This window comes from Mastigoproctus giganteus, chromosome 5, assembly GCF_048544385.1.
Source record: "Mastigoproctus giganteus isolate SK-2022 chromosome 5, ASM4854438v1, whole genome shotgun sequence".
Taxonomy (NCBI): domain Eukaryota; kingdom Metazoa; phylum Arthropoda; class Arachnida; order Uropygi; family Thelyphonidae; genus Mastigoproctus; species Mastigoproctus giganteus.
This window is the reverse complement of record NC_143579.1, coordinates 4,187,323-4,202,956: the sequence shown is the minus strand read 5'-3', so window position 1 is coordinate 4,202,956 and position 15,634 is coordinate 4,187,323. Positions and strand designations below refer to the sequence as shown.

The 15,634-nt window shown below is 37.0% G+C and overlaps 1 protein-coding gene across 1 annotated transcript in view; it reads left to right on the top strand.

The window, feature by feature from the left end:
* LOC150085137 (Fanconi anemia group J protein homolog) overlaps positions 1-9,033 on the top strand; it is a 331,818-nt gene extending 322,785 nt beyond the window's left edge. Inside the window, exon 26 of the mRNA XM_090373843.1 lies at positions 8,840-9,033. Within this exon, the coding sequence (XP_090229969.1) occupies positions 8,840-9,033 (194 nt within the window). The remainder of the gene's footprint in view (positions 1-8,839) is intronic.
* Positions 9,034-15,634: the final 6,601 nt, after the last annotated feature.

Below are 15,634 nucleotides of genomic sequence, written 5' to 3'. Positions count from 1 at the left end.
TCTTCCTCTCTGTCACGAGCCTCATTAATTCATCTGACATTCATTTAGGCCTAAACCTTGAACAGTATTTCATAGTTGGAATGAAAGGCCTAGCAGCCTCAAATTAAGTCCCTAAAGGCTTCCCATTTAGAATTCAATGTTGGTAACATCATCAGTTGATCCCACTGTCTGAGACCTCTGTAGCCACCTTTACGAAACAAAAGCCCTTCCCTTTAGCGTGGTAGTTACATTTTTAAATAATTCCCACATCAGTACATTGTGATCAGTCACCCAGTGGTTCCTTTATTTGTAAATTCCTAATGCATGAATAATCACTGCTGATAATCAGATCAAAAGTATTACTCCCTCTGGTTGCCTCTCAAACATGTTACGTTAGAAAACAGTCATCCACTAAATCCACAAATGTCTTGCTAGTGTGTGTGACCAACCCACAAGTCCCATTCAATATGTGGAAAGTTAAAATCCCCAAGTATAAGGGGGATTTTAATCTCCTTATAATGGGGGATTTTTAAAATCCCCCATTATAAAACATTCTGATTTACTGACCCGTTCTATTTCTCTGCACAATTGCTCATTTTACTCATCAGATTCATTAGGCCTAAAACACACACCTACTCTCATTTTTCCTTTTGCAATGCTTATGTCACACCAAAGAGACTCAACATTGCATTGTTCACCAGCATCAATTGGATGCACTTCCTTAGATTTTATGTTTCTCTTAATTAACAGCATAACCCACCCCTTCTTTCATGTCCTCTATCCTTTCTGTACACATTGTACTCCCCAAATTCTAATTCTGCACTGCTTATGTCTCTGTGACACCACATCTCTGATATCCCAACATTATCTGTCTTTGATATCTTGACTAGCACTTCAAGCTCATCAAATTTATTAACTATACTGCTAATATTGGTGTACTTGCAAGTATACATACACCTGTTTCTACTCTTAGTTACCCTAACACAGCCCATATATTTATTTGTACCACTATGACTCCCAGCAGTTCTGGAAATCTCCATTGCCTTGCTTTCCAGGCTGCTGCTCATTCTAATAGAAGCAGTGCAAGAATCGAATCACTTTTGCCTCTGCCTGTGGCCACTGTTAACCTTTTAGTCTGTGTATCCCCCCCCCAAGCTAGCAGGTTTCTGACCCACCTAACTGCCTTGATAGCATCAGCAAATATTCTTGCACCCTTTCTATTTAAGTGTACCTCATCCCTCTAGAAGCAGTCTCTCCTGTCAAGCACAGACCAGGCTGAAAAAAATTCTACCCCTTGATCCTTGCACAATCTCTCCAGGGCCAAATTGGTCAACAAAGCTCTCATCATACTTTGCAAATTTACTTTTAATTCCGTCTTAGTTTATTCCATTTTTAGTTGACTGTCAACACATTTAGAATTTAATAATATTATTCCTCCCATACAAGTTCACACAACCATGGGGAAATTAAGATTTGCATTGCTAAATAAAATTGGGCAAAAATTAGTTACTACTGCAACAGTTCCTTTCATTATACACATCTCATACTTTCCAAAAAGCAACAGTTTGTTCTGAGATATTCAAAATGGTATTTCTGTCTTATTTTTCAATGAGTGAAAAGGGGTAGAACTATTTTTTATATTCCAGAGACAGATTGAAACCTCTGTCACCAGAGGACACAGGTTGGTAAAACTGATACTCTATCCTGAAAAGTTGCTGACCCTGCTCTAAAAAGTAATATGTACGTCTATGTTTTTGATGGGAAGAGTTGTGCAACAAGTATATCACTTTTGACAACTTTTAATGCAAACAGGCACAAGTGTTGTAGTAGTTTAAATGCTTTCTAATTCAGCTAAATGGGAAACAGTTGTAATATCTTTATTGCTTGACATCAAAAAAGCTGTGGCATAACATTCTATTTTCAGAAAATGAGAGAGAGAGACTGAAATGCCTCTCTTAGTCCTCAACTTTCACAGATATTTTCAGTTCAAGGATAAACTTTCTCTTGTACTGTGGTTGTAATACTTATTTGATTTTAACATTAGCATCATGGTAACTTTGATCATAAGATTGAACAGTCTTTCATTGTCCACAGACAACTGAATTGAAGTAAGAATTTTAGCTGAAAAAAGCTCTGCTAACCATTCAACGAGTTATGAAATGGTATTGACCACAGTTTCTTTGTACAGTGTTTAAATAGAACATTGCACAGGTTATTCTTATCTGAATACTTGAAATGAAATCACTTCATCTGTGTAAAGTTTAAAATCTATTTATTACTAATGGTTTAAAAATCATGTTTCACAGGTGTGTTTCTCCTGTGCTTCTTTGGAGATAGTAATTCTATTGTTATACTGTCACAAAAACATCAACAGTTTATAAGTTTGATCTTTTGGTGCCGGTGAAAAAGAATATCTATAAAGTTACAGATTAGAAGTGGCTTTTCAGTATTTCTCTCTCTCCCACCTCTCCGTCCTCATTTTTTGAAACTAGAATGGTCTGGCAGTTATTAACAATAAGTAGCATTAGCATTAATTGAGGCATGCAAGAAAGCAAGCTTGCAGCATCAGCCAAAAAAAAAAAACTTCTCATTTCGCCCATCTGGTCTTAAGTATAGTTCTTTTGGTGCTGGGCCCATTTGTTTAAGGCTTGTTAAACAAGTCTTACATTTGTTTAAGCTATCAACTTCCACAACTGTTCCAGCAATCAGCTACCTGCTGGCTAAACGCAAACTTTCACATAGCTATTCTACAACTCAATTCTACAACTTTCCTCAATCTGAATCTATGCCCTCTCAGGTTCTTAATCTGAGCAAGTACAAGTATCCCATCAGCATTGAGCCTACTCAAACCATTCAAGGCCTTATGCACCTTGCAGGTGCCTAGTCTCCAGATATATTGCAACTTGCAAAACATAAGCCTTTCTTTGTAAACACATCCCTCTTGTCCTCTCACCAATCTTGTTGCCTTTCTCTGTTCTCATTCTAGCAACTTTACATCCTTCCTAAAATGAGGCCTCCAGACCTGTATGCAGTACTCAAAGTGTGGCCTAACCATTGCCTTATACAAAGAGATGATCACCGCCTTGTCTTTGCTAGAAAAATTCCTATATATCATTGACAAAACTCCATGACATGCTCTGGCAGTCCATCTGCACTGCTTAAAGAACTTCATATCTGACTGCACAATTACCCCCAGGTTTTTTCATTTTCCGCCTCCCTGAGTGTAGAACCATGCAGTTGGTACATTCTCTTGGGTTAAGTGTTTGGCGCTAGGCCCATTGTTCTTTTGCGTATTTATCAATGATATCGATGAAGGTATATCAGGCTTTATATGGACTACTTTTCATTGGTCAATTTGTTTTTTTTTTTTTTTAGGAGCATTAGCAACTAAGGCCATATTGCTCCGGGATATGCGGTGGTTATTCCTTGACCTTTCCGCATACTCCGTATTTGGTGGTGATGGGCTCGAACCCCGGTCTAATCAAGAAGCATGTGCTACGCACTGCTGCTCCTTCCCACCTGGCTACGGAGGCACCTTTCATTCATTGGTCAATGTTAAAATTCAGTTGCCACTTCTCAGCCCATCTGCCTAACTTTTCTAGATCCCGTTGTAATAGCATACTGTCTTTACCAACCCTGTCAACCTTTGTATCATCTGCAAACTTGGACATTACACCTGATATATCTTCATTGATATCATTGATAAATATGCAAAAGAACAATGGGCCCAGCACCAAACCCTTGGGGGACTCCACTAATAACATTAGTCCACATATAGCAGTGTCCGTTTATTACCACTCTCTGCCGTCTCCCATTCAACCATCCCATTATCCATTGAAGCAACTTGCCCTTAATGCCATACTGTTCCAATTTGTGCAGCAGTCTTCCATGTGCAACAGTATCAAAAACTTTCCTGAAATCCAAGTATATGATATCAAAATTATGTTTTGCATCCAGTTCCTTTGTGACTACATTATAGTATCCAATCAAATTGGTCAGACAAGACTTCCCCTTAACAAACACATGCTGTGTCTGAACTATTACTGCAGTCTTGTCTAGGTGATCCTGTATCACCTGTTTAACCAGTGACTCTGTTGTGTTCCCTGGAACAGAAGTTAAACTATCAGGTCTATTATTATTTGTGTCATATTTTTGTGCCCAGCAATGCTGGGCTTTATGAAAACAACTGATACAGTCATACAGGTAAAGGAATTGCTCATTTTGATTTCAGTTCCACATCTTATGTTGGAAAAAAATAATATATTTTTTCCTTAGAAGAAATCAAAGAGTTAAGATTGCAATGCTCTGACTTTTTTTGGTTGGCATATTTCATCTATACATCTTTTAAAAATTGGTATTTTTAAGCTATAATGAAGATTTCAAGCTGAGAGTTTTAAACTTAAATTTCTGCTTATTTTATTATTAGTATTAATAGTGAAAATAATGCAAGAAAGCTTATACAGCATCAGAGAAAGAAAGAAAAGAAAATTCCCACATCGCCTGTCTGATAATAATAATAATATAATACAGGCTGGCCTCGATTAATGCGATTAATTCGTCCTGCAAGCGCATCACGCAAAACAGAAACGCGTTAATCGAATATAATAATCAATAGGGAAAATTATAATTGGTCCTTGACCTTCTGGAATGTCCATAAAGAATACCTTTTAAATAACTTTTTAACTGTATACAATGTAAAAGACAATGAAAATAATTATGGAATTAAATGTTTATTGCATAAAACAGCGGTTCCCAAACTGTGCGCCGCCGAATATTTTAAATTTTCGAGGGAAACACAGCGATACTTGACATCTGTCGGACACCGTGCGAACTACTAAACGGAACTGTTAGGTATTTGTTTTGGTCTGGGTGCGCTGTGAACCGAGAAAGTTTGGGAACCTCTGACATAAAATACACAATGAAGAAATGACTGTTGCGGAAATATTTGTACAGTGTTGGCTTTCTCTGTTCATCAATCAATTTCCGATAGCCGACAACAATCTTCTCTGGGCCCTGGCGAAATAAATATCATGGAGAACCTCCAACCTTTTGTTTGAGGTTCTCTGCGATGCGAAAGATTTCATCTAATTCTTTTACCGTTATCTCCTTTGCGGTAACATTTTCATCTGGCTCATTTAAAAATTTGAATTTTTAAATGCAAGTCTGCATTGACTTTATTAGCAGGAGACAAACAAGTAACACGTCTTCTTCCGATGGTTGATGGAACACACTGAGGCGGACAGCAGACAAATGTTTGTTTATTGACTGTTCAACTCACGGTAAGCTTAACGCGCGATTCAAATCTTTTTCAACTATCGCATAAAAAAAAAAAAAAAAAGATCGCATTAACTGGAAATTCGCATCGTGTAAGGTGAAAAGTGGTATAATTTTTCAAATTGCGTTAATCGAACTCGTGTTATGCGAGGTCTGGCTGTACCCTCTAATGTTAATTGTGAAAAAAATCAATATTCATTTCCTTCAAAAGTAAAGTGCTTATAAAGCTACTAAACTATTAAACTAGCAGAACAGAATGTAATCAACAAAGTTTTATGTATTTTATTGATGTTAGGTGAGGTTTCAGTGTTATATCCAGTGAATCCTAATACTCTGATCCTTGGTAGGTTATTTATTTTAGCCGTTTTTTTTTTTTTATTATTATTTTTTTTTATTTATATATATATAAATAAGGTGTTCATTCTTTAATTCCCTTGGCCATTTTGCATGTTCAGAATGCTTCAAAATATACAGTCTCATGCTGGAGATTATAACCTTGAGAATTGTTGAATTGTTTGCCTTCTGGCTAGTTGTTTTGTTTATAGGTCAGTCATTTTTAAAATTTTTTTTTTAATTCTGACTTTAAAATTTTTTCCTTGTTGTTTTTAATCTCTGTTATGGTTGACTTTCCAACCTCGTAAGAATTTGCTAATGAAGACCCACTTTCTCCTTTTGAAAGTCTGTTTAAAATCTCAATCTTTGATTCAATTGTTAAAAATTTATGCTTTTAAAAGAAGGAAAATTAAAATTTGTTAAAATAAAACTCTCTTCAGAATCTTTTTACTCGTATCTCACTTGCATCTATCACGTTAGTTGGAATTTCTGTGTGCCGTATTCTTTTATAGATGGACTGGCTTTTTTTTTTATTGTTTTAGCTTTTACAACCCCCCCCCCCCCCCAAAAAAAAGCGTGTGTTGAATAACAGATTACAAAGTGTTATGTTTAGTTAGTACTGTATATATATTAATTAAGCTATGTACATAAGTGTAAATTTATTTTTATACTAACTTGTGGATAATATACTAACTTTAATTATTTTATGGCACCACATAATAAAAAAAAAAATCCTACCTCGTTTGGATTTTCGGTACTCAACTTCCTGCTTTCACTATCTTTCTTTTACCATCTAAACAATAATTAGCATTAGCAAAGGTACATGATGCAAGAAAGCAAGCTTATATAGCACCAGCCAAGGGGGGGAAAAAAAAAAAAAAACCCTTATTTCACCCATCCACTCGCTCCAAATGTTTTTCAAGTTCTACCTTGAATCTGTTTAAGCTATCAACTTCTACAACGACAGATGGAAGTTTGTTCCACCAATCAATCACCCGCTGGCTAAAGGCAAACTTCACACATCTATCCTACAACCGCCTTTCCTCAATTTCAATTTATGCCCTCTCAGGCAATTATTCTGAGCAAGAGGAAAAATCCCATCAGCATTGAGCATGCTCAAACCATTCAAGGCTTTATACACAGCAATCAGATCACCTCGCAGGTGGCTAGTCTCCAGACACTGTAATTTGCAAAACTTAAGCCTTTCTTCGTAAGAGCAACCTTTTGTTCCCTTCACTAATCTTGTTGCCCTTCTCTGTACTCGTTCCAAAAGCTCTACATCCTTCTTAAAATGAGACCTCCAGACCTGGATACAGTACTCCAGGTATGGCCTGACCATTGCCTTATACAAGGGGATAATCACCTCCTTATCCCTGCTAGAAAAATTCCTGTATATCATTGACAAGACACCATGAGCTACTCTTGCAGACCGTCTGCACTGGTCAGAAAAATTCATATCTGCCTGCACAATTACTACCAGGTCCTTTTCATTCTCTACCACTGTCTGTGTAGTACCACACAGTCGATACTTTATTCTGGGGTTGCTGCTTCCCATATGTAGTACTTTACATTTGTCAATGTTAAACTTCATTTGCCACCTGTCAGCCCATCTGCTCAACTTTTCTAGATCCTGTTGCAGCAACATACTGTCATTAGTGTCATTAACAACCCTGCCAACATTCGTATCGTCTGCAAACTAGGACATTAAGCCTGATATACCATCATCAATATCATTTATAAATACAGACAACAATGGACCCAACACTGAACCCTGAAGGATTCCACTAATGACATTAGTCCACGAAGAACAGTGTCCATTGATTACCACCCTCTGTCTTCTCCCACTCAACCATCCCTTTATCCATAGCAGCAATTTGCCTCCAATGCCACATTGCTCCAATTTGTGCAGCAGTCTTCCATGTGCAACAGTATCAAAAGCCTTTCTAAGATCCAAATATATGATATCAAAGTTATTCTTTACATCCAGTTTCTTTGTGACTACATCATAGTATCCAATCAAATTGGTGAGACAAGACTTCCCCCTTAACAAACCCATACTGTGTCCGAGCTATAACTGAAGTCTTGTCTAGATGATCCTGCAATGCTTCTTTAACCAGTGCCTCCATTAATTTCCCTGGTACAGAAGTTAAACTAACAGGTCTGTAATTTCCTGTGTCTCCCTTTGATCCTCCTTTGTGGATTAGGGTCATATTTACACATCTCCAGTCCATGGGTACTTCCCCTGAGTTCAGGGAAGCTCTCATAATTATGGCTAAAAGTTTGCTTACTTCCTTTGCTGCCTCCTTTAATATAACTGGATAGATTCCATTCACCCCAGGTGCCTTTTGTTCTTATGTTTATCTTCAACAATTTCTCCTCCACTTTACTCTTAGTTATTACAAGATTATCTAGCTTACTGCCAGAGTTTAATACACCTCTGGAATTCACCTTCCTGAATAACTTCTCATGTGTTAATGTAGATGCAAAATACTCATTTAGTTTGTCAGCTCCCTGAGCAGGATTATCAACAGTTGAACCATCGATGTCAAGTGGACCAATCTGATTCATCCCCTTCCTTCTAGAGTTTACATAAGTAAAGAACTCTTTAATATTTTCCTTGCATCCTTTGCCGAAGATTTCTCGTAATCTGCCTTCACCTGCCTAATCTCCTTTGTGACTTGGTTACAGATCGGCTTATGTCTATCATAGGCTTCTGTGTCACCTGTTATTTTATATGTATGTCGTATTTTTCTTCTCTGTCACATGTCTAATTAGTTCGTCAGACATCCATTTAGGCCTAAATCTTGAACAATATTTCTTATTTGGTATGAAAAGCCTAGTAGTTTCCAAGATTAATTCTTTGAATGCGTCCCATTTTGAATTTGCTGTTGGTCCCATCATCAGTTGGTCCCACCGTATGGAATTTAAATACTGTCTCAGACCACCGTAGTCACCTGTACAAAAGCAATGGTAACAGAACAATAATGAAAATGGGCAGCTTTATTTAATAGGGTATCTGATTATTTAGTTAAATAAAATAATTGGATGAATTATGATTATAGCTCAATAATAGCATTTATAAACAAGTGTAAATCTGTAATTTCAACTTGTTTACACTAATATTTTCTACTTAAGAAATCATTAATAGAAATAGATACCTTCTTTCCACCATAAATGAAATTAAATAATCAGTTCTGTACTATTTCCTTTCATAAACAACCTTTAGAATTCTTTTTTTTTTTTTTTTTTTTAGGTCTTTCAAAATGGGTTCGTAATCGAGTAACTCATTATCCTACTTTCAAAGATGCTATAATCTCCCTAAAAAATTTTACTAGTTCAAGAACTCAAAATAATCTGATGCACTCTGAACAGAAGTTACCTTTATCTCTTCAGCCTACTGCCACTTCTTTAGATGATGCTCATTCCAGTCCTGTTTTGTTTGATTGAAGCACAAAGTTACTGAAAACAATTTTTTTTTTATTTCAGAAAATATTTTCCAACAAATTTTAAGGAAAAGACAATGTAAATTTATATTTTTATACCCTTAAAGGGTAAAAAATAATGTTATCTTTTATACTTTTTTAATGCTGTAAATATTTTATTATATTTCTAGCTTATTCACTAATAATATTTACATCTGCTCAACTTATCTCCTTTTCTTTCATTTCAAACTGTGTGACATGAATGATTTAGAATAAATTTAACCATAATTACTAAATGGGATACTTTGTTTGAATACAATTGAAAGAAGGAAATTGATTTGTTGTTGCTAAAAAAATTTCTAAGAATTTTCATTTTGACAACATAACAGTCAGGGGATAAGTAATGAAAAATTTAGTTTTGGATCTGCTTTGGATCAGAAAAGAATGAGTTGAGAAAATCGTGAAATAAGTATATAATTTTAATCCCTCAGCACAGTGGATACATTCGTGATGTAAATTAGACAGTGTTAAATTAAAAATATTTTAGTTTTATTTACAAATTTTTGTTTTTATCTACAGTGTTGTTGTTTTATGATTGTAAATAACAATAGTAAAACAACTTTAAGCTTTTTTGTTGTTGTTGTTGTTTTTTTTTTTGTTTTGCTCATTTAGTTTCTAGTAGTAATGGTTTCAAGTAGAATTACTATATACAGGTGACTCCTGCCTAACGCTGATAATTCATTCCGGAAAAACAGAGCACTAAGTGAATGCATGCTAAGCGAGCACCGCATTCCCATAAGGTAACATATGTACTTTTGAGTTGCGGTCAGTGCCAGAGGATATTTCCTAATCAATAATAAATCGTAGTGAAAAGAGGCACAAATGTCAGTAAAAATAATTAATATTCAAATATTTGTACATATAAGATATTCTGCATTACATACATATATAATTATGTGGTAACTACTTACATATCAAAATTAAACTTGAAATTCCAATTAAAATCATGAATTGATATAATTTGATTTTAATTGATTTAATTTAATTGATGAATTTAATCATGAAAAATGTGTCGATTTTGGGTTGTACTTTGGCCCTCTTCCTGGTAAACTAAAAGGGGTTTTAATTTAAAATCCCCTGCAGCGTTACCACCCAACAATAAAGTCAACCGATCCTTCGCCACTTTGAAACCTGGCATGTTTTTTTCTTCTTTCAATATGAAACATCTTTTAGGCATTTGTTTCCAAAAAAGTCCTCCTCCATCTATGTTGTTAAAAACTTGTTGAGAGATATAACACATAATACCCCTCTTCAATAATTTTAACAAGTTCTTTTTTGAAAGTTTCAGCTCCTTGATCTGCACTTGCGGCTTCTCCCTGGATTTTAAATCTATTCAACCAGCCCTTACTAGTTTTAAATGGTTCTACATGTTTTTTTTTTTTTTTTTTTGTTTTTTTTAAGGTGAGTTTTCTTTAGATCATCATATAGGCTAATCTCTCTCTTTTTTTTTATAATATTTAACTTAACTGAATTCTGCATTGGATATTATCTTCGATAAAATTAGTTAAAGCCTATCCATTTCAATCCTAATAGCCGGCCTAGCCCTAGTTGCTTGCAGTGGAACTTGCAGCTGTCTTTCCCACTGCTAAAATTAATTCTTTATTTTTTATAATTGTTCTTACAGTTAAACTTGCCAGTCCTAATTTATGGCACACATCCGCTTGTCGTTGAGCGGAATTGATTCACTTCAAAATGTCTAATTTAATAGTTGTACACGTTGGCACTAATAATATTAAGAGTAGGAGACCGGCAGAATTACTTAACAAGTACAGGTCACTGTTGAACAAAAGCCGAGAATTAGGGTTGAATTTGAAAGTGTCTGCAATTCTGCCCAGACACGATAGGAGGGAGTATATGATGAGAGCCTTGTCGATCAATTCGGCCCTGGAAAGATTGTGCAAGGCTCAAGGGGTAGACTTTTTTCAGCCTGGACTGTACTTGTTAACAGGAGAGATTGCTTCTACAGGGATGGGATACACTTAAATAGAAAGGGTGCAAGAATATTTGCTGATGCTGTCGAGGCAGTGTTAGGTGGGTCGGAAAACTGCTAGCTTGGGGGGAGACAAAGACCAATAGATTGACAGTAGCCACTGGCAGAGGTGAAAGAGATTCTTGCACTGCTTCTATTAGAATGAGCAGAAGCCTGAAACACAAGATTCAGGATATTTCAGAGACTGCTGGGAGTCATTGTGGTACAAGTAGACACATGGGTTGTGTTAGGGTAGCTAAGAATAGAAACAGGTGCAGGTATACTGGCGTGTACACCAATGCTAGGAGTTTAGTAAATAAATTTGATGAATTTGAGGTATTGCTCAAAACATCGAAGGCAGATATTGTTGGGATATCAGAGACGTGGTGTCACACAGATATAAGGGATGCGGAACTGCAATTTGGGGAGTACAACGTCTACAGAAAGGATAGACAGGATAGGAAGGGGGGGAGGTGTTATGCTATTAGTTAAGAAACACATAAAAACCAAGGAAGTGAAGCCAGTCGACATCGCTGGACAGTGCAGTGTGGAGTCAGTTTGGTGTGACATAAACATTGGGAGATCAAAATTGAGAGTAGGAGTGTGCTATAGGCCTAATGACTCTGATGAGTATAATAAGGAACTGTACAGGGAAATAGAGTGGGCCAGTAAATCAGAGTGTCTTTTAATGGGAGATTTTAATTTCCCAGATATTGACTGGATTTTGGGGGCTGGTTACTCACACACTAGCAGGGCTTTTGTGGATTTATTGGATGATTGTTTTCTACATCAGCATGTTCGGGAGGCAACTAGAGGGAATAATACTCTTGATTTGATTATCAGCAGTGATTCTTCATGCATTAAGAATCTGCAGATAAATGAACCACTAGGTGGCAGTGATCACAGTGTGCTGAAGTGGGATTTACTGAAAGAGGTAACTACCATTAGGGGTAAAGGGAAGGGTTATTGCTTCCATAAAGGCGACTACGATGGACTGAGACAGTATTTAAATTCTATACAGTGGGACCAACTGATGATGTTACCAACAGCAAATTCAAAATGGGAAGCATTCAAAGAACTTATCTTGGAAGCTACTAGGCTTTACATACCAACTAAGAAATATTGTTCAAGGTTTAGGCCAAAATGGATGTCAGATGAACTAATGAGGCATATGGCAGAGAAGAAAAATGGATGGGATACATACAAATTAACACATGACACAGAAGCCTATGATAGATACAAGTTGATATGCAACCAAGTTACAAAGGAGGTTAGGCAGGCGAAGGCAGATTACGAGAAATCCTTGGCAAGGGATGCAAAGAAAAACAGCAAAGAGTTCTTTAGTTATGTAAACTCTAGAAGGAAGGGGATGAATCAGATTGGTCCACTTGATATTGATGGGTCAAGTGTTGATGATCCTGCTCAGGTAGCTAACAAACTAAATGAATATTTTGCATCGACATTCACACATGAGGAGTTATTCAGCGAGGGGAATGCCAGAGGTGTATTCAACTCTAGCAATAATCTTGAAATAACTGGGAGTAAAGTGGAGGAGAAACTGTTGAAGATAAACACAAGAAAGGCACCCGGGGTGGATGGGATCTATCCAGTTATATTAAAGGAGGCAGCAAAGGAAGTAAGCAAACCCTTAGCCATAATTATGAGAGCTTCCTTGGACTCAGGGGAGGTTCCCATAGACTGGAAATGTGCAAATGTGACCCCAATTCACAAAGGAGGATCAAAGGCTGACACAAGTAATTATAGACCTGTGACCTTAACTTCTGTTCCAGGAAAATTAATGGAGGCACTGGTTAAAGAAGCACTGCAGGATCATTTAGACAAGACTTCAGTTATAGCTCAGACACAGCATGGTTTTGTTAAGGGGAAGTCTTGCCTGACCAACTTGATTGGATACTATGATGCAGTCACAAAAGAACTGGATGCAGGGAATAACTTTGATATTATATACTTGGATCTTAGAAAGGCTTTTGATACTGTTGCACATGGAAGACTGCTACACAAATTGGAGCAGTGTGACATTGGAGGCAAATTGCTGCTATGGATAAAGGGGTGGTTGAGGGGGAGAAGACAGAGAGTGGTAATCAATGGACACTGCTCATCGTGGACTAATGTTATTAGTGGAGTCCCTCAGGGCTCAGTGTTGGGTCCATCATTGTTTTCTGTATTTATAAATGATATTGATGATGGTATATCGGGCTTAATGTCCAAGTTTGCAGACGATACAAAGGTTGGCAGGGTTGTCAAGGACACTACTGACACTATGCTGCTGCAACAGGATCTGGAAAGGTTGAGCAGATGGGCTGAGAGGTGGCAAATGAAGTTTAACATTGACAAATGTAAAGTACTACACATGGGAAACAGCAACCCCAGAGCAACGTATCAACTCTGTGGTACAACACTGACAGTGGTAGAGAATGAAAGGGACTTGGGGGTGGTTGTGCAGGCAGATATGAAGTTCTCTGAGCAGTGCAGACGGGCTGCAAGAGTAGCTCATGGAGTATTGTCAAAGATATACAGGAATTTTTCCAGCAGGGATAAGGAGGTGATTATTCCCTTGTATAAGGCGATGGTTAGGCCACACCTAGAGTACTGTATTCAGGTCTGGAGGCCTCATTTCAAGAAGGATGTAGAGCTGCTGGAACGAGTACAGAGAAGGGCAACAAGATTAGTGAATGGAACAAAGGGGTGCTCTTACGAAGAAAGGCTTAAGTTTTGCAAATTACAGTGTCTGGAGACTAGGCACCAGCGAGGTGATCTGATAGAGGTGTATAAAGCCTTGAATGGTTTAAGCATGCTCAATGCTGATGGGATTCTTCCTCTAGCTCAGAAAAAATCACCTGAGAGGGCATAAATTCAAATTGAGGAAAGACAGATGTAGGATAGACGTGCGGAAATTTGCCTTTAGCCAGCGGGTGGTTGGTTGGTGGAACAGACTTCCATCCCTTGTGGTGGAGGTTGATAGCCTAAATAAGTTTAAGGCTCAGCTGGACAGGTATTTTGAACGAACAGAGAGGTGAAGTGGAAGTGGTTTTTTTTTTTTTTTTTTGGCTGATGCTGCATAAGCTTGCTTTCTTGCATCAAATGCCTCTACTAATGCTAATGCTAAATGCTAATGCTAATTTTCAAATTCAGTCTTTTTCTTACATTTATAGTCTTCGGACTGCATCCCGACGTTGTTGCTTTTTCATTCTTATCCACCATTATTAACTCTTCAAAAATGTAACTGCGTTGGTTGGTTGCATTAATTATGATACAATGTTTGAGTAAACTGCCCGTTAAGCACGATGTCTAATATTGTACTGAGTGATGACTAGATTCGGATAAATGCATATAATGCAAATATTACAAACAGTATACTTGATCATTTTTTAAAATGTTAATCTCGGAACTATGTAACAAGTCACTGTACTGCAAATTAGCGTGTGAGAAAATTTCACTGAGCGTGGGAAACATTTTAATGCTGTTTTGCTATTCGTTTTCAAGCTATCGACTCCATCAAATGAAACGAGTTTGTTAAATATGCCAAAAATGCAATCTGTAAAAGAGCGCTATTGACAGCGTTATAACGCTGTCAATAATGCTGTAATAACGCTGTGACAGCGTTATTGTCAGATACGGGATATAATATAAGAACAGCATTATCTACGAATCAGCATACAGCAGACCACGTTATAATGAGGGCCTGCTGTACAGGAAAAAACATTTATTTTGAACACATCTGATAACAAGCATTGTTTAAGGGGCCTTCCATTTAATATGAAATATAGGAAAATCTTCAGCAACAAGTAAACTATACGTGGAAAATTTTTTGACATCACTGCAGTAATAAACTAAATTTTTTAATACATATTTTTAGAATATAAAAAACTCATTTTATCAATTTTTACTTCATGAGAAGTTTAAAATAAAAATTTAAAGAAAATAGTAGTAGTAGTAATAGTGGCATGTGATGCAAGAAAGCAAGTGTATGAGCTTATGCAGCATCAGCCAAAAAAAAAAAAATCACAAATTCCCTCTGAATGTTTGTCCAGTTCCTTCTTAAATTTATTTAACCTATCAACTTCCACAATAACAGATAGAAGTTTGTTCCAGCAATTAACCACCCGCTGGCTAAAGGCAAATTTCCACACATATATTCTACATCCGTCTTTCCTCAATTTGAATTTATTCCCCCTTAGATTCGTAATCTGAACAAGTGGAAGAGTCCCATCAGAATTCAGCGTGCTCAGCCCATTCAAGGCCTTATACACCTCAATCAGATCACCTCGCAGGTGTCTAGTCTCCAGCCACTGCAGTTTACAGAAATTAAGCCTCTCTTGGTAAGAGCATCCCTTCACCAATCTTGTTGCCCTTCTCTGTACACGCTCAAGCAAATTTATATCCTTCCTAAAATGAGGCCTCCAGATGCAGTACTCATGGTGTGGCCTGACCATTGCCTTATACAGAGGGACAATTTTCCCTACTAGCAAAATTCCTATATATCATTGACAAAACCCCATGACCTGACCTGCCAGCCTGTCTGCATTGCTCAGAAAACTTCCTATCTGACTGAACAATTACTCCCAGGTCTTTTTCA